The sequence below is a fragment of the Pan troglodytes genome, chromosome 9, assembly GCF_028858775.2.
Source record: "Pan troglodytes isolate AG18354 chromosome 9, NHGRI_mPanTro3-v2.0_pri, whole genome shotgun sequence".
NCBI lineage: Eukaryota > Metazoa > Chordata > Mammalia > Primates > Hominidae > Pan > Pan troglodytes.
Window position 1 is genome coordinate 11,808,319 of NC_072407.2, and position 25,233 is coordinate 11,833,551.

A 25,233-nucleotide genomic window follows, 5' to 3' on the forward strand; every position below is an offset into this window, starting at 1 on the left:
TCTCACCTTTATCTGCTACCTCCCAGACCACCCCATCCCAGGCTTGATTCTTAATTCCTGGACATCTGCAGCTGGATATCCCACAGGTAAATTGACAGGCACACACTAAATTCATCTTCAACCTCTCGCACCCTCCTCAAATATGCTACTGCTATGATATTCTCTTTTTTGGTCTTTGGAAATATTGTGCTTGGCAATGGCTTTGCTGAATGTACCCCCTGGTGGCCGAGAGAAGGACTCACTGCAGCCACACTTTGCAAAAATTTTTCCACCCGGGGCTTCTTTGCATCATGAGGTCATTGTCAAAGAAGCCAGAACAAAAAGACTCCAACTGCTTTCATCCCTTCTCATGAAAATGAATTTTCATTCCCCACTCTCTCTATTATTCTGTGTCCTATGTGTCCGAAAATTTATAAAAGTAAAAATAAAAAGTAAAGGATTTGACTTTTCTCCTGATAAAGTATCAAAATGGCAAAATGGCAAATTATAAAAGTTTCCCCACCTCATCTTCTGCCTGCTCTCCTCACCACTGTATTTTCCACATGGAACAAGATGTCACTTATATATGCCAGTGGATGTCATGGACAAACAAGGAACAGGGAAAGCCCAGAACTTCTCAATGCTCATTGGCACTAGAACATAGTAGTATACTTGCTATTTTTCAGAGGTGGGATCTTGTGAATGAGACCACAATTTGGCACAGAAAGTAGTCATTGCCACTGAATTATTCACTCGAGATGGGAATTTATTCTGGTGACTGGAAATATTCCAGTGTTGCTTTGAGCAAAAGGAACAGTGACCACATCCCATGAAGCTCCATGTGATGGCTTTTTTGATATGTCAGCTTAGCTAGGTGACAATCCACAGTTATTAAATCAGACACTAATCTAATTGTTGCTGTAAAGAAATTTTGCAGCAGTAATTAAAATTCCTAATCATTTGACTCTAGGTAAAGAAGATCATCTTGAATAATCTGGGTGAACCTGACTTGATTAGTTTGAAGGCCCTTAAAAGCAGGGCTGAGGCTTCCCCAAAAGAGAGAAGAAATTCTGCCTGTGAGGAACAACTTCAGCCCATGCTGTGGATTCCAGTGTTTCTATAATTTTCCCTTTCTGAGCACCTGGCCTGTAGATTTACCTGCTTAGTCAGCCCCCACAATTGCATAAGCCAGTTCTGGTGTATCAGTTTGCTAGGGTTGCCATGACAAAGTACCACAAACTAGGTGGCTTAGAACAACAGAAATTTATTGTCTCATAGTTCTGGAGGCTAGAAGTCCAAGATCAAGGTGTCAGCAGGGTTGGCTCTGTCTGAGGGCTGTGATGAGGAGTCTGCTCCAAGCCTCTCCTCTAGCTTCTGGTGGTTTACTGACAGTCACTGGTGCCTCTTGGCCTGTAGATAATGTATTGCCCCAACCTCTGCCTTCATCATCACACGATATTCTCCCTGTGTGTGTATATCTCTCTGCTTCCAATTTTCTCCTTTTAATAAGGACACTAGTCATACTGGATTAGGGCCCAGGCTAATAACCTCATTTTAGCTGATTAACTCTGTAACAACCCTATCTCTAAATAAGGTCACATTCTGGGGTACTGGAGGTTAGGACTCCAGTATATTTTGGAGGAAGATGGAATTAAATTCATATCACCTGCTTCTCCGGTTGAACCCTGGATTATACTCTGTGTGTATCACTTGGTCCCCAAAACAGCTTACCAGAAACACTGGTTTCTCCATTTGGCACATCTCATGTCTCCAGAAACATTGATTCATCCTCTGATATGGAGATGTTTAAATCTGGATATACTGGGTATAAGTATGATACAATTACTCAGTGCCCACAAAGACGGCCAGGGTTGGAGATTTATCAGAAAATGATTTATGAAGCTATTGTTAGAATTCTGGGGCACCTCAGCCAGCTAGACTCTATAGGTATTTCAAATGAGGAGTGGGGCATTTTAACTATAACCTGGCTTTGCCATCTGCAGCTGCTTAATACCTAAAAAGAATGAACAACTTGGAAAGCAGATAATCGGCTTTGTGGGGTTTGGAAAGAAGAATCATGGGTATGAGAATGTGTAAGGAAGCTGGTTAGGTAGTTCAAATGTCCAGGGTCTGGAACTGGTGAAGATATTTCATGTTTCTGTGTCTCTGTTATGTATTGCACACTTGCTTGTGGCCAAGTGTATCTTATCTGATTTAATCCTCACTACATTCTTATTAGGGATGCATTGTTTTCCCTTAGTAGGGTTGAAAAAAATGAGTCTGAGATGACTCTCAAGATTACACATCTAGTAATGATTGGCCAGGATTCAGACATACAGTCACTCGTTCTTTGTGAACTCCATATACGTGAATTCACCTACTCACTAAAAATTATTTATAGCTCCAAAAGTGATACTCATGTTGTCCTCAGGATCATTCACAGGCATGTGAAGAGTGACAAAAAATACATGTTGTTAGACACACGTTTCCACATGAGGTAAAACAAGGCAATATTTTGCCTTCTTGCTTCAGCCCTCATCCTATACACAAATGTCCTTTTCATGGTCTATTTAGTGGCCCTTTTTTTTCATTTCTGTTCTTTTTATTGGTGACCTCAACGTTTAAAATGGCCCCAAGCATAGTGCTGAAGTGCCGTCTAGTGTTCCTAAGTGCAAAAGTCTGTGGTGTGCCTCACATAGAAAACACACGTTAGATAAGCTTTGTTCAGACATGAGTCATAGTGCTGTTGGCCATGAATTTAATGGCCGTGAATTCATTGTAATGAACCAACAATATATATTAAATAACATATCTTTAAACAGAAACACACATAAAACAAGTTTATGTACTGATCAGCTGATGAAAATGTACCTTGAAGGCACCTAACCTTGTACATTTCCTAGGAGCGATGGCTGAGTATTCTCTTATTCAGTGTCCATGGTGACTTGATAGGATGTAATTACTGCAGATAGTGAGAATCGACTGTCTCTGTGTAAGGGCTCTAAAGACTACCCTCTAATTCACATCACAAGGATTAGAACTGGGAACCAAAGAGTTGGTAACTCTATCTTCTTACCTGCTTTAGGAATGAAGGAGACTGTAGCCTGAAAGCCCTTGAAGGTCCCGTTTTCATCTGATTGGAAGCTGATGAGCATGATGCTGGAGGGGCTCAGCACAGGGGTGGGGACATCATAGCCACACAGCCGAGCTTGTTGAAGGCCAGCCCAGGCATGACATTGTCAAGCACCCAGCAGATAGCCATGGCATTGGAGAGAAGAAAAAAAGAAAATCATCCTTCAGGTAATTGTTGAGAAATACGCTTTTCACAATTCATTTTCTAAATAAAGGCAGCTCACTCCTTAATTAACCCCATGACATTTCAATTTGGTTTTCTCTCCTGAACACTCCCACACACAATGATGTTAAGGGAACTGGTTCTAGCCTTAGGACTTGTTTCAATGGAACTTTCCCTTTCTGACTCCTACTTTCCTCATGGGCCTTTCGCATTTCTGTTTCAGTGGTTCTTTGATTCTGCCTTTTTCTCTTCCTGCCCCTAATGAAGAAGACAAAGGAGTGATGGTGAGACCACAGGGAGGGGTGGAGGTGGTGCAGGAAGATAGAGGAAGATTGATCTGTCTCCTTTTCGTTCCCATCTCAAGACTGGGTCCAAACGCAAACCAGAGTGAGCTGAGGCTCAGAGGACACAAACCTATTTCCTTCTTCCTTTCTACATCGCTGTGCACTGTCACATAGTCGGAAGTGCAGTCTCCACTTTCTTCTATTTCCAGACTCTGAAATGAAAGCTGAGAAGACACGAAGTTACATCCAGAGTAAACAATCTGAATGAATTACCTGACTTGGATTCAGTAGAGAAATTTGGATTGCTCAACTTGTTCTGGAGTAAGATCTTAGATAAGAAAGTTAATGGGGTATTCAGGAGTGGGTCAGATTACCAAGGAAAGGATTCTATATCACAGGCTCTAACTTTTTGAAATAGCTACCAAATATGGCGTGAATCAAAGGGCAGGAAATTGTGCAAATATTTTGGCTTCCTAACATCTCTAAGAGATTAGGAGAGCTACCGCATGGGGATTTTTTTCCCTGGAAGCAACTAGGCACTCAACTCAACTAATTGCATATACACAAAACTGCTTCTCTGGACATCTTAGTGTTGTTCACCTGGTTCCTGATGTTTCATCTTGAACCTCTAGTTCTCCTGAATCAAGACTGAAATTTGTTGTGCCCCTTGGAGACCGTGTCTTTCTACCCAGCGGGATATATCTGGCTCCTCTTCTCACCTGCTTTGTCCTGTTGCCACTATATTTCCATGCCTCACTGCAAAATTCTGATAAGGCACAGATGTAAGTGAGTCTAATTGCTGATATAAAACAAAGTATCATCTGAGCTATTGAAAGTATTTGCATAAGTGGGCTCAGAGTCAAATGTAGTGAGCCTCATGAATGTGCATGAAAAAGGAAATCCTTGTATGAGTTAGAGCTGATTTTGGATACTAAGCTTAAATGTAAACCTCAGCAAAATTCTTGAGTAGATTATTAAGCTATGATGAGTAATGACCTAGAAAAGAAAGTTGATCACCTGGAATCAACCTAGGGTCACCAAGAATAAATCATGACAAACCTTTTCTCATAGTTTCTATAATTGTGATGCTTATTGGCAGCATAATATTTCATTTATCTCTATCCTTGAGACCTGTATTTTTTGCTATCTTAAAAACTTGGCAGTGAATATCTTTATGCATTTACTTTTTTTCTTCTCTTGTATAATTCCCTGCATGGGGCACTTGTTTGGTGTCAGGAAAAGGGAGGGGAACTATCTAGATAGAAGGAACAGTGCGAAGGAGAAACAAAGAAACAATAAAGAGTGATCTTGGAGTAGTTTGGTGAGCACTAGCCAATTGAATTTGAAGTGAAGAGTGGTGGGAGAGAGGGCTGATGAAATAGGAACTCTGATTTTAACACACAGTTGGTGGGGATTCAATGGGACCCAGACTCTGAGCAAGAAACAGAAAGGATTGTGTGGATAAAACAAAACTGGAGGCAAATAATTACTAATGGTAAAGGTAGGCTTGGGGAGGGGGACCTGTATCAGAAATAGGATTCATTCAAACATTTATTAAACCCTTACTGGGATACTTTCTGGGAAGGGGCCCTTTTCTCTCCAAGTCAAATGGTAGCATATTCCTATGACTTTTAACACCAATTTCCAAATTACTGTCTTACACGAGTTCTGCAAAATGATGCTGTCACTGGCAGGGTATGAGAGCATCGCTTCACTGATGCACAACACTCAACCTTTATTTATTGAAGAGATATTTTTCAATCACTTCTGGCTCTGGCATTTTCAGATTTTCAACTAAATTTCCTCTTCTTCCTCCACCTGGAAACATGCTCACAACCTAAATTTTATCCTCCACCACTAACAAATTTTCCTTAATTCTGCTGAAATTTTTGCCCCAAATCTGTTTAGGTTTGATGAACTTTTGGAAAGAAATCTATACCAACTGCCTCTGTATCATCTTTTCCCACTCATTCATAAAACCTGTGTGATCTTGTTTCTGCCATTAACATCTGACTTCACGTGATATTTCAGGTACCACCAATCCCAACTCCTCTCAATTGTTCAATTTCCCGTCTAATTATTCTCCCTTTTTTATGGAGGTGTGGGGTGGGGACTGGACACCTCAGTTCTCATCTCTTTAAGTTCTAAATTAGTGTGGTATCCAAACGATTGGTCACATCTTTTTGTTTGGTTTTGTTTGTGTTTTAAGTTAAAGGCTGCATTCTCCAGGCTGTCATAAAAACACACCAATTTGGTTCTCCTCCCACATCTCAGAGTTCTTTCCATCTCTTAAGTGAGAACGCTGGGGTCTCATCATCCCTCACTCCTCTCCCCTTTATTTTCTACTCTCTTTTCTCTCCATCGTACACTGTCTTGTTTTCAATTATTATTTTAAAAGAAAGATCTATAAGAAAATGCCTCATTCCAATCTCACCCTGACTGCAGTCCTACTTCTACCTCCCTGATGATATCTCTCTGCAGATGGTCCATTAGTGTTTAATGAACAAACAACTAACCACACACTGCTAATCAAATGTGGAATAAACTCCATTTCCAGGCGTTCAAAGGCCTCCATACATTGACTTCCACCTTGCCTTCCACTGTCCACTCCAGGACACCTTAAGACCCTCTTAAAGCAGCGATTCCCTGAGCCTGTTCTGCGCTGGTTCCTCTAGGCTTGCTCTGTCCCCTCTGCTTGAAAGGCTTGATGATTTTGGCCTGATTGACCTTGATTTTGTTATCTATAACTTACAATGTGTTTTGTGAGCAGTTTAATAAATAAGGAAGACATGCTTGTTTCTGGAATGGACTAAAAGTCACCAACACAAAGTTTTTGTTTTGTTTTGTTTTGTTTTGAGAGTTTCGCTCTTGTAGCCCAGGCTGGAGTGCAGTGGCGCGATCTCGGCTCACTGCAACCTCCATCTCTCGGGTTCAAGCAACTCTCCAGCCTCCCGAGTAGCTGGGACTACAGGTGCCCGCCACCGCGCCCGGCTAATTCAATACAAAGATTAAAGCAGCCCTTTTTTTTTTTTTTTTTTTAAAGTAAGGAGCACAGTGCCATCTAGTGGAAAAAATGTGTAGTTGCAGGGGAAACTGGGCGGATCCATTATTCAGCAAGTATTTATTGACAGCTTTGTGTGTCAGGTGCTGGGTTCTAGGTACTGAAAATACAGCAGTGAATAAGTCACATAAAACCTCTGACCTCATGGTGCTTATGTTAGCTATTTTGTGAATTTACCATAGCTAAGTAAGGACAGCCAAAGTCAATACCTTAATTAGGTGATGTTTGGGGGCTTGAAAAATCCAGTCACAGTTAGCCTTGTCACTGTAGTTTTCAGGATAGTTTAGACTCTGTATGAGACCTTCTTCAAAAAGGACAGTTAAGTAACTGCAACCTGAATCTGAAACATAAGAAAAAGTCCAAACCGATGGCACCATTCAAATAAAGAAGAATTCTCACTGCTCTCCCGTCTCCTGAAAATGATGCATATCAATTGCATTTTCAGACATTGCGAACAAGAAAAGAGGTAGTGCATGATTCTCCAGAACTCATCAGGCCCTCTCGACTCACTTGGAGGGGCAATCACTACGAGCTAGCAGGGTGAACTCAGGGTTGAGGGGGAGACTGCCCCCTGTTCTCTAGTTGGCCTGTGCCCCTCTCCCATGTGGAGTCAGTTGGGCCTTGGGAGAGGGATCCCTGCCACTCACCTAATTCCTATGGGGCCTAAGCTTCTACAGAAGGTGGAGATAGTATGTGATTAAAAGTAAATGGTTTTACCAGGAATGTAGTTTCGTTTAAGAGCTTTATAGGAAGATTAAACCCAGCTGCATAATCTGTGGCATCAGAGACGAATTTCAGCCTTAGAGAATTAGAGCCAATAAGAATGGATGAAGGGAGGCTTTCTCCACAAAATTTTCCTGCAGGATGAGAAAAAAGGATTCTTTGTTCAGAATCTAGAAAATAGTTCCCATTCAATGATTTAAGAAGAACTGAATTTGCCATGATATTTCAGGATTGTCCAATCCAAAGTTTCTCAGTCTTGTCACAATTGACATTTTGAGCCAGAACCTTCTTTGTGTTCTTGCCATCCTGCATCTTTTGTAGGATATTTGGTAGCATTTCTGGCCTTTACCAGTGACAATTCCTGCCCTTGTGACAACTGAAAAATGCTTCTCATTCATTGCCAAATGTGTCCTGAGGGTTGGGGGTACAAAATCACCTCCAGCTGAGAAACCACAGAAACACCATTCCATTTCTGTTTCCTGTAAGTAACCTGTCTCCTTCTCATGGTTGTCTATTTGTATTTCCCTTTTCAGCTTGAATGAGGCAGGGAAAGGTCATTTTCACAGCTAGGAAAGCAGTGAGCTGTCTGGAGATCCTGAGAGGCCCTGGAATATATCTAGAGTTTATTCCTCATGGACACCAGGTCTGGCAAATGGGCCTAGGAAGCCTGGTTTGATGGGAAGCAGATTTGGCAAGTAAATTGCCCTGTGACCTTGCAGCCATCACCCAGGCTCAGATTTAGTTCCTTCCCACTCCCAATTCTGAGTCTCAAAGCTGAAGTCAAGAAGTGTGGCATTTACAGATGGCTGAGTGCCAGACATAAGATAACCAGGCCTCATTAAGCCCACTTGGCACTGGTTTCCATTTGACACTGTGAAAATCCACTCACCAATGGGTCTGTCTTCTAAAGAATACATTGACAGGTAATTGTGGTGACAAGACTCAACATCTAGGTGGGAAAAACTGAGCAACACATGCATTTCCTCTGGTACCAGCAGGGTCCAGACACACCGTCTGTAGGCAGATCATGGAGAGGGCGTTATTTCTAGACAGAAAACGACTATCACAGTCCAATTGGTGGGCCCAGACCGGAGGTGGGAGTAAGGAGGAGGAGTACAAAGGGGGTTACTCACTGCTTGCTCTCATAATATAGGTGGAGGCTTTCTGGGAAGTGCAGCTTCCCCTCAGCCCTGCTGACTATGACATCCTGCTCACTGCACCAGGCTGGGAGGGAAAGCCAGGAGAGTCAGGGTTAGCTGTGCCAGTTAACCACAACAGCCCCTCCCTCCAGAAGCTGCAAGCACCATAGCCTCCTGGTTCTTCTTGATGTACTCTTTGTTCTTCATGAAATCTTCTCCTGTCTTTGCTTCTATGATGCCTTTTTGGTTCCTTTTAGATCCTGCTTAACCTTGAGATTCTTTGATTGGTTTTCTTTCCTTAACTCTTCTCTCTCTTTTTATTTTATTTTATTTTATTTTATCTTTGAGGCAGGGCCTCAATCTCTCACCGAGGGTGGAGTGCAGTGGCACGATCACAGCTTACTGCAACCTCAACCTCCTGGGCTCAGGCAATCCTCCTGCTTCAGCCTGTCGGGCAGCTGAGACCACAGACTCACACCGCCACACCCGGCTAATTTTTTGAAGAAATTATTTGTGAGACAGAGTCTCACTTTGTTGCCTAGGCTTGGTCTTGAACTCCTGGACTCAAGCAATCCTCCCACCTGGGCCTCCCAAATTGCTGTGATTACAGGCGTGAGCCACCTCTGGCCCTTTACTCTTCTTTTGCTGACCTCATACTTTATTCTATAAGTGCAGGTATTTCCCAGCTTCTAGCCTTCGTCCTCATCTGCTCTGTCTCTATGATCCCTTGGACCAGGTTCATTCATACCCTCCATTTCAGATGTCATCTCTACATTTCTGAACTTCAGACCTGATTTTTTATGACAGTTTCCTAGCTGTCTCCCTCAGAACTCAATATGCTATAAATAGAATTCCTTGGGTCAGCAAAACTGCACCCACTTCTGATTTTATTATTTTTGTGTGCCCTTCTCTTAGTCTCTCATGCTCAAAACTTTGGTACTATCTTCTCTTCCTCCTTCTTCGTTACAACCTTTCATCTAATTGGCTCCCAATCCTCATTTCTCGTTTCTATTCCTTCCTTTTCATTCTGTGGATATTGCCTTGGCTCAAACCTTCATTTCTTGTCTCTCAAACTAATGAAGAATTTCATACGTCCATGCATTCGTACCCTCGCAACCCATCCCCTACATGCTGTTCTTACGCTATTAAAATATAGTTCAAACCTACTTATCTAATTAATCAGCTTTCTATTACTCCATCGTATCCAAACTTTTTTGGCTGGCATTTAAAGTTTCCATAGTTTGATCTCAAGTTATGTTTCTATTCTTCTCCCTTATAAATCCTCATCACATGCCCTGTGCTTTTGTTGCTGTCTTCATCCTTAAGACCTTTCCTTTAATAAGGATGATTCCTTGAGCTGGAATATTTTTCTTTACCCATATTCCATTCCCACTTGACAAAATCCTACTCCTCCTTCCAGTTGCAGCTTCAAAGATGTCTGTGCATCAGAGCTCCCCTGTGAGTTTATTTGTTTTCAGCTAGAAGCAGCCTCTCATTCCTCTGAGCTCTCAGGGTACTATTTTTCTATATTGCTCTTTGTAGATCTTTCCACGGGTTCAAAGAACGACTAAAGATTTGAACTAAAGTGTCTTACAGGCCATCTGGCCCACACTATTTTCTTTATGGATGAGGGCCAGAGTTAGGAAAAGGCTCGCCCAAAGTCACAGAGTGAATTCATCGCAGGATCGCAATGGAACAAAGGGAGGAGACCCTATATAAGTAGGGACACTTTCAGGGCAAGGTGTGTAGCTTACTGACCACATCGGCACTGCCTTGCCCTCTTTCCTTGAGTCTCTGATTCCAAGCTAGTGTTTGGCAAAGGTTGGCTGAATTGGGACAGAGCTCTGGATTGCTAAGAAATGAAATGGGAGGGCAACTGGGGCTTCTGCTGGGCATAATGGCTGTAGGTGCTCCAGGTGGTAGTTTTAGACCCCCTGAGCAGGGAGCGCTCTTGGAGAGGAAGGCTTCAGGAACTGATATTCAGAAATGCTAGATGTTAATTTGCGCTCCTGATGGAGCAGCCTGCAAGGGATACCCACCTCTGGAGCTCTTTCTCCGATTACCTGGGAAAGAAAAAGAAGGATGCAATTGAAAGCCTGTGGTATCCTGAACAACGCTTCAAGAAGTTAGCATCTTCTTGGCGCACAAGAGATTTTTAAGTCAATATGCAACTAATAAAAATCTAATCTGTGGAAAGAAGGGAAGGGATAAATGGATAAAGTAGGAAAGGGGCTCTGGTGTTTTAAAATGATTTAATTCTCTTTATTAAGTGGGCTAATACGAAATGGTAATTAACTGGAGGTTTCACAGAGGAAGGGGTCATTTTCCATAAGAACAGAGGCTACAGATGGAAATAATTTGTCCATAACCATAAAAGAGTTACTGGGTTAAATAGGTAAAACTTTAACTGAGGGTTCAGATACCTGCCACTGCACCATACACCTGAAAACAAACTCAAATTCTTACTAAACTTAATTTAAATTAACTTGTTTAGAAAAGGATAAAAGCCTTTTTGAGGCTGGAAGCCACCAGATAAGAAAACAATTAAGCTGGATTTGGAGGAGGCAAAGAAGTTGCAATTAGCTCTCTAGTCAGTTTATCACAAGGGTGTACACTCATCCCTCAATATCTGTGGGGGATTGGTTTCAGAACCCTTGCAGATACCAAAAATCCGAGGATGCTCAAATCCTTAGATTAAACGGCATAGTATTTGCATGTAACCTAGGCATGTCTTCCCCTATGCAGCACTCTAAATTGTCTCTGGAGTGCTTGCGATACCTAAGACAAAGTAAATGCTATGTAAATAGTTGTTACACTGTATTTTTAATAATTTGTATTGTCATTATTATTGTACTGTTATTTTTATTGTTTTTATTTTTCTCCAAATATTTTTGATCCACAGTTGGTTGAATCTGCTGACGTGGAACCTGCAGATACGGAGGCCTGGCTGCATGTAGATCCTGGCTTTTTCAGACTTACTATACCTGGATCTACACCAGGGATTCTCACTGTTGGTACTATTAACCTTTTGGGTGGGATCATTCTTTGTTGTGGGAGGCTGTCCTGTACTTTGTAGGATGTTTAGCAGCATCCAAGGCCCCTACCCACTGGACACCAGAGCCACTCCTCAGCTCTGCCAGTTTTGACAATTAAAAATGTCTTCTGATACTGTCCCTGGGGACAAAATTGCCCCTGGTTGATAACTACTGATCTGTTATAGTTTGCTGGATTTTGTTGAGAAGTAAGTGGTGCCATCGTGTAATGGTGAGCACTCTGGACTCTGAATCCAGAGAAGTAAGTGGTGAAAGCATATCATCAACTGAGATAGTTTCAATTAAAGGCCAGTTTGAGAAGGTCTAGGATGGATGGATTCATTTTTCATGCTGCTCCACATACCATATTTTACTCTTGTTTTATTTAGACTTGGTAAATCTCACAATCCTTGTGTGCTACACTGAGAACAGAGGTAGAGCCTGTCGGTTCAGGTGCTCTGATATGCCAGGACTCTGCTGATGCTGTCTCTGGCCCTAGCAGAATGGCAGCTTCTTAACCTTGTGTGATGGCTCAGTTACCAGTTTGGATGTGTTGGTGGATCCAGGGAAGCACTTTACTAAGGTCTGTGAAGATCCCAGGGGATCCTTGATCACTTTTCCTCACATTGTTTCTCCAGCCTCGACCACAGCCCAAACCCCAGGAAGTCACACCAGCCAGAGTCCAGGCCCCTTTCTTATTCCGGCACATGAGTGAACCTCCTGAATCTCCCTGCAGAGGGAAAAAGCCTCTATTAGCATCACTGTCAGTGTCTATGCCCCAAAATGCTCACTGTTTCCTCACAAGGATGCTGGAGGAGGATCAATGACATCTCCTCACTCCTAATAATTTAGACTCAGGGTCCTGTGTCTAAAGATCCCAGCACAATTCTCATAGGATCCTCAACTATCACTGGAACCCAACAATCCCACCTCCCTTTTCCTCATCCATGGCTTTCATCAAAGCAGCAGACTTTCTTCTTTCTCTCCTCTCATGCTGCAGACTCAGAGAAGTCTTGGCCAGCAATGAGACTGACTTCAGGCCTTGGTTGGTAGGAAGAATGGAGGAAAAGTGTAAAGTTCCCAACATCCACAAACTGGAAAATTCGAAATAGGAAAGAGTCAGCCATCCTTCAGGAATGGGAGAACCCCGAGTTCATTCTTGGCATTATCTCTGTTATTGGGTCTTTTGGAAAAAGCAGAAGACCTCTTTCAAATCACACTTCCTGCTAAAAACAGATTGTTTCCACTGTCCCTTTATTTTGATGTAACCTCCCTTGGTACTCCTAACCCTTCTTTCCAGATTCCCGCCTTACCTGGAATCAGTCTTCCTGCAGCCCCTCACCTGATAACAGGTGAGCCTCTTAGGGAAATGGTTTGGATCTACCATTTTTCTCACACATTTAACTAACTATTTGACCCCTATAGCTTCTTCAAGACTATTCTTTATTCTACCTCTCCAATATGCTTTCTAATTAAATTAAATTTCACTGAAATTTAAGAAAACAAAACCAAGGGAATCCTTGCCTGGGGCCTGACAGCCCCGCAGCTCCCACCCACCTGACATGCGTCTCTCCCTCCATCAGGAAAACCTGTGCAAAGAAAGGTCTTCCCACTGATGGGCCTCTTTAGTGTTAACAGAGCTGCCGCACACTCTTCCCAGGTCAAAATAGGCAGATTCACTTCCTGCAAGACTTGTGAGAGGACACCACCTGAAAAACAGAGAGATGGAAGCCCCAGCAGGAACTCTTTCACCCTTTCTGAGTTGAAGATGCATCATTTGTGTTTGTGTCGCTTGGCAAGACTTGAATTTCTAAGTACAATGTGACATTCTCTGTCTTTAAAAATGTATGCACAATCGTTTTTAAAAATGGATTTAAAATTCCATTTTCTGATTGCCCACCAGAAAGTTCTGACCTCTGCTTAAGAGGAATGGCACACAAGTTCTTACCTTCAGTTAAGCGGCCCCAGCCTGCAGTTGTACAAATAAAACCAGCCTCAAATTGCTCCCGCAGCTCTGGAAGACATATGGGCCCCACAAAGGGGCCTGAAGAAAAGAGCAAGGTAGGGCTTGTCTCATTCATGGAGGAGAGGACACTATAAGCCACTCACCACTTGGTATCCAGGTGGTCCCCTAAAGACCTCATAAGAGTTGTGATAGCTCTGCCTGCCACCTCCAGGGGTTACTTGTCAATTAAAGAAAACCTTCTCCTGACTCCATGTAATGCTATCTCCAGAACCACAAGCAAAAAGGGTTTCAGGTAGGACTCTCCAGCCCAAATTCCTATCTCAAAGTGCATGACCCAGAACGTATACTGCAGGAAATGTGCTATGGCACAGAGGTTATAGAGAATATGGGGTAGACAATTCAATATGATCCTCAAATGTTTACCAAATTGGAAGGCTCCAGCCATCTTCAAAAGGGCAATATCATAGTCCATTGGTTTCTTGGTGGAGAAATGTGGATGTATGATGACAGTTTCAATAGTGAGAGTTTGCTCTCCTGGGTCTGTCTGGCTTAAGTCATATTCTCCAGCAGTAACATTCAAAGTAGACACAATGTTTCTATGGAAAGCAAAGAGTAAAATGAATGAATTTCATTGTGCCTCTGAGTACAGGTGCAATGGTTGACACACTGGCTTCTTTAAAATGATACGGATAAATAATATGGGGTGTGAGGCTGCTGAGCAGAGAAAGTGAGAATAATTCCAACACTGTTAGAAAAAAATGCAGAGATTCCAACTTCCAGTAGAGGACTAGTGAAGAGTGGGTTCATATAGAGCCAAGGATATGATGAATTTAATACTTTGCAATGTTATTTGAAAATATGTAGAGAGGCACATACATTGTAGTTCAGGGCTCTACAGCTATAGGGGACTTTATTCAGCTACCCTGGGAGGTTGACCTGACCTAATATCAGTGAGACCCTTTGGGAATGATTTGTGATTCCCAGTAAGTATGCTACTTCAATGTCAGAGATCCTATGCTTAGTATATATTATAAGGCACAGACTGCATTATAACTAACTAATATTCTCTGAAAGGAACTTGGTGGGATGCATTGAGATATATAAAGACTTCAGCTTGCCATCCTTTGAGACCCTTCATTCCCAGAAGTGATGCTTCTATACAAAATTGAAAAAGGCAAGTTTTCTCTAGGTATACTTCCCTGACTCTTGGCCAAATTAGGTACCTAACTTAACACATAATGTCTCTCTTACCTACCACTTGCCACATTGCTGTGAGATATCGGTTGACTCTTCTTAAAACAAGAGTCAACTCTCTGGGGGCAGAAATCATGTCTTAGTCATTTTGGTACCTTTGGTATCTAGCACAAAGTAAACATCCAGGAAATGTTTGCAGACTTGAAATGAAAGAATGACTATATGGGAACATGATCTTGATTACAGCCTAGTATATGCCCAGAACACTGTCAATAATAGGATATTTGGATCACACAAGAAAGTGGGTAAAGGCAAGTTGTTGGGTTGAGTCCCAGAGAGGCAGGATCAATGGGAAGGAAGACAGGGAGCCTACTTTCTACTTTACTGGTCTCCCTTTGTTTTCTTTTATCCATTTCTTCAGATGCATAATGAACTAGATATTTTTTCACTGAAATTTAAGAAAACTAGAAGAAAACTTTCACAAATCCTTCTTTGTAATGCTCTTTTTTTTTCTGACTTGGATGCTATTATTAACTTCCAGTTATTTTAAGTAAAAACGAATTTTACCTCTGAAAAGAATATACGTCATCTACCAAGTGCCATCTGACAATGTCACCCAGCCCCATTTGTGTCATGCAATTAGGATATTCATCTATTAAACCAATACTCACCCATCACACAGGTCCATGTTTTAATAGGGTTATTGCTGATGATTCCAAGGGAGAAGAAATGGTGGTGTGGTCTTCACTCATGGGCTAGGCCTTTCTTACCTGTTTGCAATGCAGTGAGCCGCCGTGATCACCCACTGTGGTGAGACGATGCTTCCTCCACAAATATGCTTCTGCCTTTGTTTCAGAGACACCTAAATTGCAAATACCTTAAATGAAAGCAAGTTCATGCCCTGGGATCCCCCTAAACACGGTGATGAAGCCTATTCTCAAAACCAGACTCAGATATCACATTCGTAAATGTCAAGAATCATGGACTGTGAAAAGATAAAGCCCAGACACTACCGCTCAGAAAGAAGAGTGGTGCTGGCAACCCTGGTCTAGATGAGAGGTAGTTAATTTGAGATGATTGGCTGTAAGTATGTGTCAACAGAGGTAGCAGTTAGAAGTGTTGAGATGTATTTACTTATTTTTATAACACAGTTGATGCAGAGCTGTTGCTCTAACAATATGAACAGTGTCTGTGAATGAAGGTAAAATAGTATAAGATATTGCAGAGTCCAGCTGAAGAGGTTTGGAAGAAAGGCAAGGTGAGGGCTGGGGAGCCTTTCAACACATACTCCTATTTCTCTAAGCCTCTTAGGGAAATGGTTTGGATCTACCACTTTTCTCATACTCTTAACTATTTGACCCCTATAGCTTCTTCAAGCCTATTCTTTACCCTACCTCTCCAATATACTTTCTAATTTTTGCTTATCCTATTTGTGATACTTGATTTGATTCTAAAATGACTTACTATGTACAAGTAAATACTTTTTCTTATGACATTCATCACATGCCATGATGACTATTCTGTCTTTCAACCCAACTAGGCTGTAGGCTCCTCAAAGATATAAACTTAACCTTAAAAATATCTATATCCATAATATCTAGCACAGTTCTTGATGCATAGAAGTCCTTGAGACTCACCTGCCAGGGATAGGAACCCTTCTCCACTTGGCTTCCTCCAAGAATGCGACTGAAAATGTTAAAATAATTCCAAGGCTGTACCTTAACCAGACTCTGCCCACAACTGGGAGCTGAGAAAAAAATGAGACAAACTAAATGATTAGATAGCTTCTAGGATTGAGGTAATATCTTCTCTATTTCACCCATGAAACTGAGTCTGAGACTATGGTGTATGGTGCTCAGCACACATTCAGGTATCAATAAATCTTTATTGGATTTAATTCTCCTGAGGGATGGAAAGTGACAGGTCATTTAAGGAGAGTGGAGTGAAGTGTCCTGATTCACAAGTTGGTACTCGGATAGAGGTTTGCTAGGTAATAGAAGAAAAAACTCCTCCCTCTTTATGTAAAATACTTTATCCCTGAAAAAGTTGTTTTTATTTATTTGCCCTCAATGGGTTTTCTGCCTCCTCAGCAAAGAGTTAGACTAGATTAAAGATGTTTACCATCACCTGGTAACTTAAGGATGGCACATCTTCTGTCCCTCCTGGAGGTCATCCTTTTCCATATTTTGAAGGAGGATTAGAACTAGCCTTGCCTCATAATCACCATGCTTCATTGCCTACCTAAATTCTGTAATTCTTATTCCTCAGCTTGGAGATCACCTCAACCAGGAAGTCTTCCTTGATTTCCTCAAAGTGGGATTGCCTCTCTCTTGTGTTGTGTAGCACGCTTTCTTCACCCCTTTTATAGTTCTTGTCATGCAGAATTGTGATAATGAATTATTTGCCTCCATCATCGGACTATGAACTACTCAAGGGAAAAAACTTGCCTTATTCACCTCTGCATTTCTAAGGTTTAGCTTAATTCTTGGCATAAGTAAGCGCTTAGAAACACTGGATGGACAAACAAATGACTTTTCTTGAGAACACATCCTTAAGAGTATAGCTATTTAGATCAACATGTTAAAATATTCAAAGCTCTTTCATACAGCTTCTCACTTAATCCCACTCTATGCCTATAAATGAAGCACTGTTATCCCCACATTGCAGATGAGAAAACTGAGAATCAAGGAGACACACAGCTGGATAATGGCAGAGCATGAATGTAACAATAAGTGTTTTGATCCTGAACCCAGTGCCAGGATGACATTGGAACAAAAGCTTATTTTCTAACTGTTTCAGTTGAATGAGTCATAAATACTTTAAATACAAAATTTACTATTTCCCAAATTCACTAAAGCAAAGTCAGAAAACATGTTGATTCTCAGGGTTGGCACAAGTCTGACGAAGGAGAAGTCTTCCAAGAACTGTTTTCAGCTTAAGTTAGTTGAAGGGGAAAAAAGACCATTTATAATATACTACAGTGAACATGCTTCATATTTCTCAGCAAGGTGATTTTGCAACAGATTAAAAATGCTTCCAAATCCATGCTGATTTCCAGAATTTGCTCTATGAACCAAGATGGGATTATGTAATGGGTTCAAGTAAGTGAACAATCTCAGTTCACTTAGGAAAACTAAGCGAAGAAAACAGGGATTGTTTACTTAATTGGATACATTAGTTGCATTCTATAAATGTTTCACCCTGTGTCCTATGCCGATTGCAGGAGATAAGTCCAAAATAATTGTTTAAAAACAATTAGATGTCCAAAATATATTTGCTTCTCCTATTTTCCCAAAGGAACATGGAGTGGAGTTGTGACGTCCATTGCCAGCAAAGGTTCAGACAAAGGTAATTATAGAGTTCATTTGAAACTTACCTTTGGGGAGCGAAAGAGTTGCAGATTCACCTCGTTCAAAAAAGACTATTCCTAGTAGTAAAATCAGCTTGTTCCTGCTTATAAGCATTTTGAGACGCATAGTTTTTCCCTGAAATTTTAGAGAGACTAAAGCAAACAAAAATAGGAAGCCTTGAGAGACCAGCAATAAGCCAATTTAAAACAAGTTTATTCATTAACCAAGACGTGGTGAATCAAGCATGTCCATCTGATGTTTCTGAATGTAGTGTTTCGCAAAGATCTTTTGCAAGACGTGGAGAAACAACCACAGAAGCAGAGTCTTGATCAAGCAATATTACATATCCTATTACACCTAAATCAATTAGTTGATTCCTCCAGAGTGTATCTGGCTAGCAAAGTGGTTAGCATGTAAGATTTGCATCTGCAAACATTACTTGCTCCTTTGTAGAGCTTACCACTTTTACCACTTTCTATAAGAAGACTATCAATGTTGTCCTTGTTTGCAAGGGTACACTTCCCTACTTTTTTGCAAACGACCCATCCAAATGTATATACTTTTTTTGGATAGAGATGGAGTTCCATCATGTTGCCCAGGCTGATCTCAAACTCCTGGGCTCAAGGGATCTGCCTGCCTCACCCTCCCAAAGGTCTGGGATTACAAGTGTGAGCCACCGCGCCCAGCCAATATTCTAAAATATTTTTATTTATCTTGTTTTGCAAATGTAACTACATTGTTATTATAAACATATGTTGGTGAATGAGAGAAGTGGAAAGATATTTGGGTGTCACACTCAGGAAGCCCTGCTGTTAGAAAGTCATCTAGGATACTGTCCATTGGGGCATTTGTGACTCTGCATTCTCCTATCATTTTTGTATTTATAGAAGGGAAACACTAAATCTCCTTTACTTCTATGCCTGGTAGATGTTTGGGAGAGTAAAGTGGCTATGATTACCTGTACATTTTCCTCTTTCCTCAACGAGTTTTGGGCACATGGTCAGTGTGTGAGAAATATTTATAGGATGGTCAATGCCATCTATGACCAGATAGAAATATAACATTTTTCTGTCAACTTTTATAAGTTACCCACTAAAAATAACAAATGTCAGCCCAAAAGCTCTTAATTTCCTTTTGGCAACTTTTGTCTTTGTACAAAAAAGTATGAAAATACAACACATACAAATAATATAAACGCAAAACAGAGAAGTTGTAAAAACTAACATTTGTAAGCACGCATATTTAGGTACACTAATCAAGAATGTAGCCTTATGGAAAGAAAGAAACTCAAACCCCTATTGAGGCTTTATCTATAACTACTGTAATCCTGGTGCCAAACATTTCTGGCTATTGGTATGGAGTGATAGCCCCAAGAGGTAATCAATCAATGTCTAAGCCCTAATCAAAGTCTCAATCTTTCTTCGACAGCAAGCTCCCTTTAAATTGCTATTGTGTTTTATCAATCACTTTTGAGAGCAACTTGACTAGGAATATGGCCTTTCTGACCCCAAATTCACTACATTCTGTCTAAAATTTGTATACTGTTAATGTCAGAAGTGCAGAAAGACCTAGTGTGGGCCTAGGATGCACTAAACTTGACAAGCCTAAAGTAGGCACATAGCATAGGACAATAAAATTTGACTCTATACTGAAAGAATGATGAGTTTTCCTTTGTAAAATGTGGGAGTGGAGCATTTTTGTTGATTGTCACACAGAAATATGATGAGCTCTTGCTTAGTCCTTAATTTCAGGAGAGGGTATTTGCTTCAACCTCTTGCATCAGCACAACTATCAGTACACATCAACACACTCTTCACCACATGAAGCTGGTCATTAAGAGTTTGTTACTTTCATCTCTTAAGGGGCTAAAATGTGGCCCCCTTGCTGTTAAAATATTTGCTCTTCATGGGGGATGTAGCAGGTTCTAAGACACTATATTTTTGTAAGTCCAGCTATTCAACCCTCCCAGGGTCTGGATAGGAATTATAATAACTGTACATTGTAGTTACTTGCAGAGAGGAATATATTAAAGTGTTGCTTGGCATGGTAGTATAAAATCAGTTTTTCATTCATGAAACTATTAAACCTTTTAAAGGGGAAAAAATCTCTCTTGAGAATCTTGGACCAAAGTCTGCACCAAACATGGATTTGGAATTCAAATACATTGTTTTCCCTGTCTGTAAATCCCCAAGTTGAGAAATTAGTATCAAAATTTCTCCTGAAAGCAAAACTGTCTCCCTTCACAGATGATATGATTCTATACCTAGAAAATCTCAGGTCTACCTGTTATAACTTTCTTCTCTCTTTTTTGCAGCAATTATTTTTGTTGAAAGAATTGGTTATTTAGTCCTTTAGCATTTTCTACATTCTGTATTTTGCTGATTGCAGAGCTGTGACTTTAATGTGTTCCTATAACCCTGTGATATAATCCATAGCTAATGATTATAACTTCTGTATTGTACCCTCCAATGAAAAGAGAACAACTCCAGTATGAGGAATCTCTCTCTCTTTTTCAGATTTTTCTGTCAAAACCTTTCACCTTCTGACAGACCTCAGAACACTCCAACTTTGTTGCTGTGTCTTCCTGGGTCAATCCACACATTTGAGGTTCAATAAACCTTTATAGATTTTTTTCTGTCTTGACAGCCTCAATTTTGGTCAACAGTGCCATAAACACTCATCACCAGGAATGTTCTCAGCCACCTCCAGTGGTCCAGAGAAAGTAGCAGAATGTACTGTCTGGTAGAGAGTCCCAGGAGTTGGGTTTCTGGACCTGTCTGCTTCTCATTCTCCCCGAAGTTTCCAGCCACCTGGAATTGCCCTGCCCCATGGGCCCAAATACCCCCTCACATCTCCCTCCCAGGGGAAAACACCAACTGGTTCTTACTTGGAATAAATTGGAGTGGGTCTACTCCAGAACTTTTTCAGCAGTTTTCTCCTAACAGGCATGTTAGGTTGTGGTTCTTTCCTTAATTGAATTCCATCTACTTTTTATCGTTCTAGAAATATTCATAATTTGGGACCACTAAAAGTAGCTTTCCTTTTTCAGGTTTTCCAGCACTGCTATGAGTTTATTTAATACATCCTTCTTATAAATTTGGAGCAGGAGCAGGAGGACACACTGTATGGTCTCAGGCTGCCAACTTAATCCAATCGCTAAGTGGGAACCACTGAATCCTCCTTTATAAACACCTTGCATATTCCCTGTTGCAACTAAGAGATGACACTAAAGGTAAATGCAAGGTAAGTTGAAGAGTAAAATAATTAAGTACAATCTGAGAATGCCTCAAGGATAATCAAAAACAATAAGGGTATTTTTAAAAATAAATTTTAAAAGGGAAGAGATGATTTGGAACTGAGGGATGATATGAATCATGCAAAGGAAGGATCACTTTGCCCCTTCTCACTGTTTGAGTCTTAGAATAGAAATGGGAGTACTCCAGAAAGTGGTTTAGTTATACCCAGGAATTTCAGCGATACTGGAGAAAGGAAGAGTGGAAAAAGTTCCTACACATACTAAGCACAGGAGATAGATAGCAAAGAAACAAACTTAGGCAAAAGTGGGCTGGCCAGAAATGAGAGGGAATAGAAGGGAAATCGTGTAGGGATTTGCCTGAGTCAGTGTTGGCAAAAGCAAAAAAACTCACACACAGGCATGAAGAAAACGGGAAAACAGGGGAAAGGAAACAGGAGTCTGTTTGGAAAAGATACAATTAGCCCCCATATTCTTGTTGAAAACTTGATGTGTTATGCTTCAGTCTCTGTAGTTTGTCTCCAAGATACTAGCTTTTATGAAGACAAAATTTTCATGGTATGACGGAGAAAGGAAGTTAGCAGGAGATGTAGATGAGTGAGAAAGCCAGAAAAAAAGAAGTAGTTTAGGACAATAAAAAAGGTATCTCCAACAATTATGAAGTGGTGAAGGAGGCCAGTTGAGAAGATAAATCGAGCAAGTGCATCTTTCTTTCTTTTGTGTGAGTTTTGAAGCTAGTGATTGGTGGGAGCCAAAAAGAAAAAGAAAAAAAGGGATCCAGTTTCAGCTTTCCACATATGGCTAGCCAGTTTTCCCAGCACCATTTATTAAATACGGAATCCTTTCCCCATTGCTTGTTTTTCTCAGATTTGTCAAAGATCAGATAGTTGTAGATATATGGTGTTATTTGACCCAGCCATCCCATTACTGGGTATATACCCAAAGGACTATAAATCATGCTGCTATAAAGACACATGCACATGTATGTTTATTGCGGCACTATTCACAATAGCAAAGACTTGGAACCAACCCAAATGTCCAACAATGATAGACTGGATTAAGAAAATGTGGCACATATACAACATGGAATACTATGCAGCCATAAAAAATGATGAGTTCATGTCCTTTGTAGGGACATGGATGAAATTGGAAATCATCCTTCTCAGTAAACTATCGCAAGAACAAAAAACCAAACACCGCATATTCTCGCTCATAGGTGGGAATTGAACAATGAGAACACATGGACACAGGAAGGGGAACATCACACTCTGTGAATGTTGTGGGGTGGGGGGAGGGGGGAGGGATAGCATTGGGAGATATACCTAATGCTAGATGACGAGTTAGTGGGTGCAGTGCACCAGCATGGCACATGTATACATATGTAACTAACCTGCACATTGTGCACATGTACCCTAAAACTTAAAGTATAATAATAATAAAAAAAAAGAAAAAGAAAAAGAAAGACAAAATTGGACCAAATCCTGTGGTCTGCCAGAGAAAAATAAAAAGCACGCAGAAAAAGTGACAAGGGCTTAGATGACGTGATAGCATGATAGAAAGGGTAGGGGATCAATAATTTTTAAAAAAACATAAACTGAAATCAAGACTCCAACACATACTAATAGTGTAGCCTTGGGCAAGTCCATCAAGCCATTAGATCCTTGTATTCCTCATACGTAAAATATAGATAACAGCATATTGGGTAATTCTTTGGTAGTTAGTGGAATGATACCCATGGGGACTGTTTAGACTGTGATGTGTTACATGACTTCATAATAACACTAGAAAAATTAATCATCTTCGGAAGACGCATGGGACCAAAACTAATGACTATTCAGTAGTCTTTGGAAGGATTAATAAAGAAAAATAATCACTGGGTATGGTGGCTCATGCCTATAATCCCAGCACTTTAGGAGGCCGAGGCAGGAGGCTCACTTGAGCCCAAGAGTTCAAGACTGCCGCCATTGCACTCCAGCCTGGGTGACAGAGATACTGTCTCGAAATAAATAAATAAATAAATAAATAAGAAAAGAAAATGGAGCCAGCATTTATAGTAACTTTTCTTTCTTTCTTTCTTTCTTTTTTTTTTGAGACGGCATTTTGCTCTTGTTGCCCAGGCTAGTTTAATGATGTGATCTCGGCTCACTGAAACCTCCGCCTCCCAGGTTCAAGTGATTCTCCTGCCTCAGCCTCCCAAGTAGCTGGGATTACAGGCATGCACCACCACTCCCAGCTAATTTTTGTATTTTTACTAGAGATGGGGTTTTGCCATGTTGGCCAGGCTGGTCTCGAGCTCCTGACCTCAGGTGATCCACCTGCCTCGGCCTACCAAAGTGCTGGGATTACAGGCGTGAACCACCGCACCCAGCTGGTAATTTCCTGATGATTTAACTAGCAAGGTGGGCAGTGGTAAGAGCAGGATGAGAGGTAGCTAAAGATATGCTAAGATTCTTATCTAATTTAAAGTCAGGATTTATAAACAAATTAATTATAGACACTAGTAGAAAATGTAAAAAAAAGTGTTAGAACCTTAAGAGTTATGACTACTGGAAGAATAGAAATATGATGCATAAATTCCGTAAGATTAGATTATAAGTAGTGAAAAGAAGGTTGATTCAATTTAAAGGAAATAATGATAGGAAAACAAACAACAAAAACAACAGTGACAAAGAAAGCATGGTAAATAGAAAACAAAATTATGCACAATGACAACCATTAAGCTTTTTTAAAAAAACAAAATTAGTTACATTATAATAGATCATGTTATTCATTGTAAAAATGAGTAAGTTCAATACTATTAACAGTTTAAGCAGTGAATAAATTGCTTTCAGATGATTCCTGGTGGGAAGTAAATTGGCAATGTTGCTTTTAAAGGTTTTATTAAAATGAAAAGTGTCATTCACAAAGAAGTCATAGCAGTCTTAAACATTTAAATACGTAATAACACAATGTTGAAATATTTAAAGAAAAATCTGATAGGAGTATGTGAAACTGAAAAATGTACAATCATCATGCAAGAGTTTCAGAAATTGATAGGTCAAATAAGTAACAAAAAAAGCCTGATCTAATAGATTGTTAACATAAAGCACTATGAGTTAAATGGTGCTAATTTTCTTTGAGGGCAATTTGGCAGAATCTATTAGAATTTAAATTGTGCAAACCTTTTGACCCAGGAATACTTCTGAGAGAAATGCTGGTACAATGAAGCATTGGTTGGAGTATAGTTAAGTAAATACTAATGCAATGCTTTCAAAATGCTTTCATTAAAATTGTGAAGGATATTAATGCATACATGGAATTATCTAAAAAATATTTTTGAATTATAAAAGCAATTTTAGAACAATATAAATGGTAAAAATCGCTTATTAAAAACACATGGAAATTAGGAACAAGGAAGAGAGTCTTGGGTTATCTGGAAAGACAGCACTGGATTACAGATAAATATAGAGTGGAAGAAGGATGAAGTATCTTCAATAACTGGATCTCTATCTCAAGAGTCCAAGATTTTGGGAAAAAAAGTCTACATAAGTGGAGTTGAATTGAAACATAGGTCACCTTCATGTGGGGAAAGCATTACGGCTCTTCATGCAACTAAGATGCAACTAATTATATAAAAAAAAACAAGAAAATGCTAAAAAAAAAATAGTTCCTGGTACCTAGTCATAGCTGCTTCTCAGAGATGGTACAGATGAGTACAGCATAGCCCACAATAATTATGTTGACCCAAATCAAGTTTCAAAACTAATTAGATCTATGCAGTTATAATAACTGTATACAAATAATGAAGAGAATTAATGAAGCCCCTGGGATCTTAATGAATTATATCAGCCAGCATAATTTCGTATGAATACATAAACACGCCTAATTGTCTCAATCTTGTTGGATTTTCTCCATTGGATTTTCAATAAGATGTTGACAAACCTGTGCAGGTCTGGTGTTGAGGTACTTTTGGTCTTT

At 40.3% G+C, this 25,233-nt stretch overlaps 1 protein-coding gene across 1 annotated transcript; it reads right to left on the minus strand.

Annotated features, from left to right (window-relative positions):
* Positions 1 to 1,294: 1,294 nt before the first annotated feature.
* OVCH2 (ovochymase 2) lies at positions 1,295 to 18,206 on the minus strand. The gene is given in 17 exon segments (XM_054662028.2): positions 1,295 to 1,389; positions 1,711 to 1,800; positions 3,056 to 3,187; positions 3,689 to 3,782; positions 6,829 to 6,959; positions 7,337 to 7,369; positions 7,372 to 7,476; positions 8,232 to 8,356; positions 8,476 to 8,566; positions 10,521 to 10,544; positions 12,054 to 12,243; positions 13,071 to 13,222; positions 13,462 to 13,557; positions 13,903 to 14,075; positions 15,444 to 15,535; positions 16,311 to 16,420; positions 18,050 to 18,206. Coding segments are annotated over 16 exon segments (1,707 nt in total). The 5' UTR covers positions 18,150 to 18,206; the 3' UTR covers positions 1,295 to 1,389; positions 1,711 to 1,741.
* Positions 18,207 to 25,233: the final 7,027 nt, after the last annotated feature.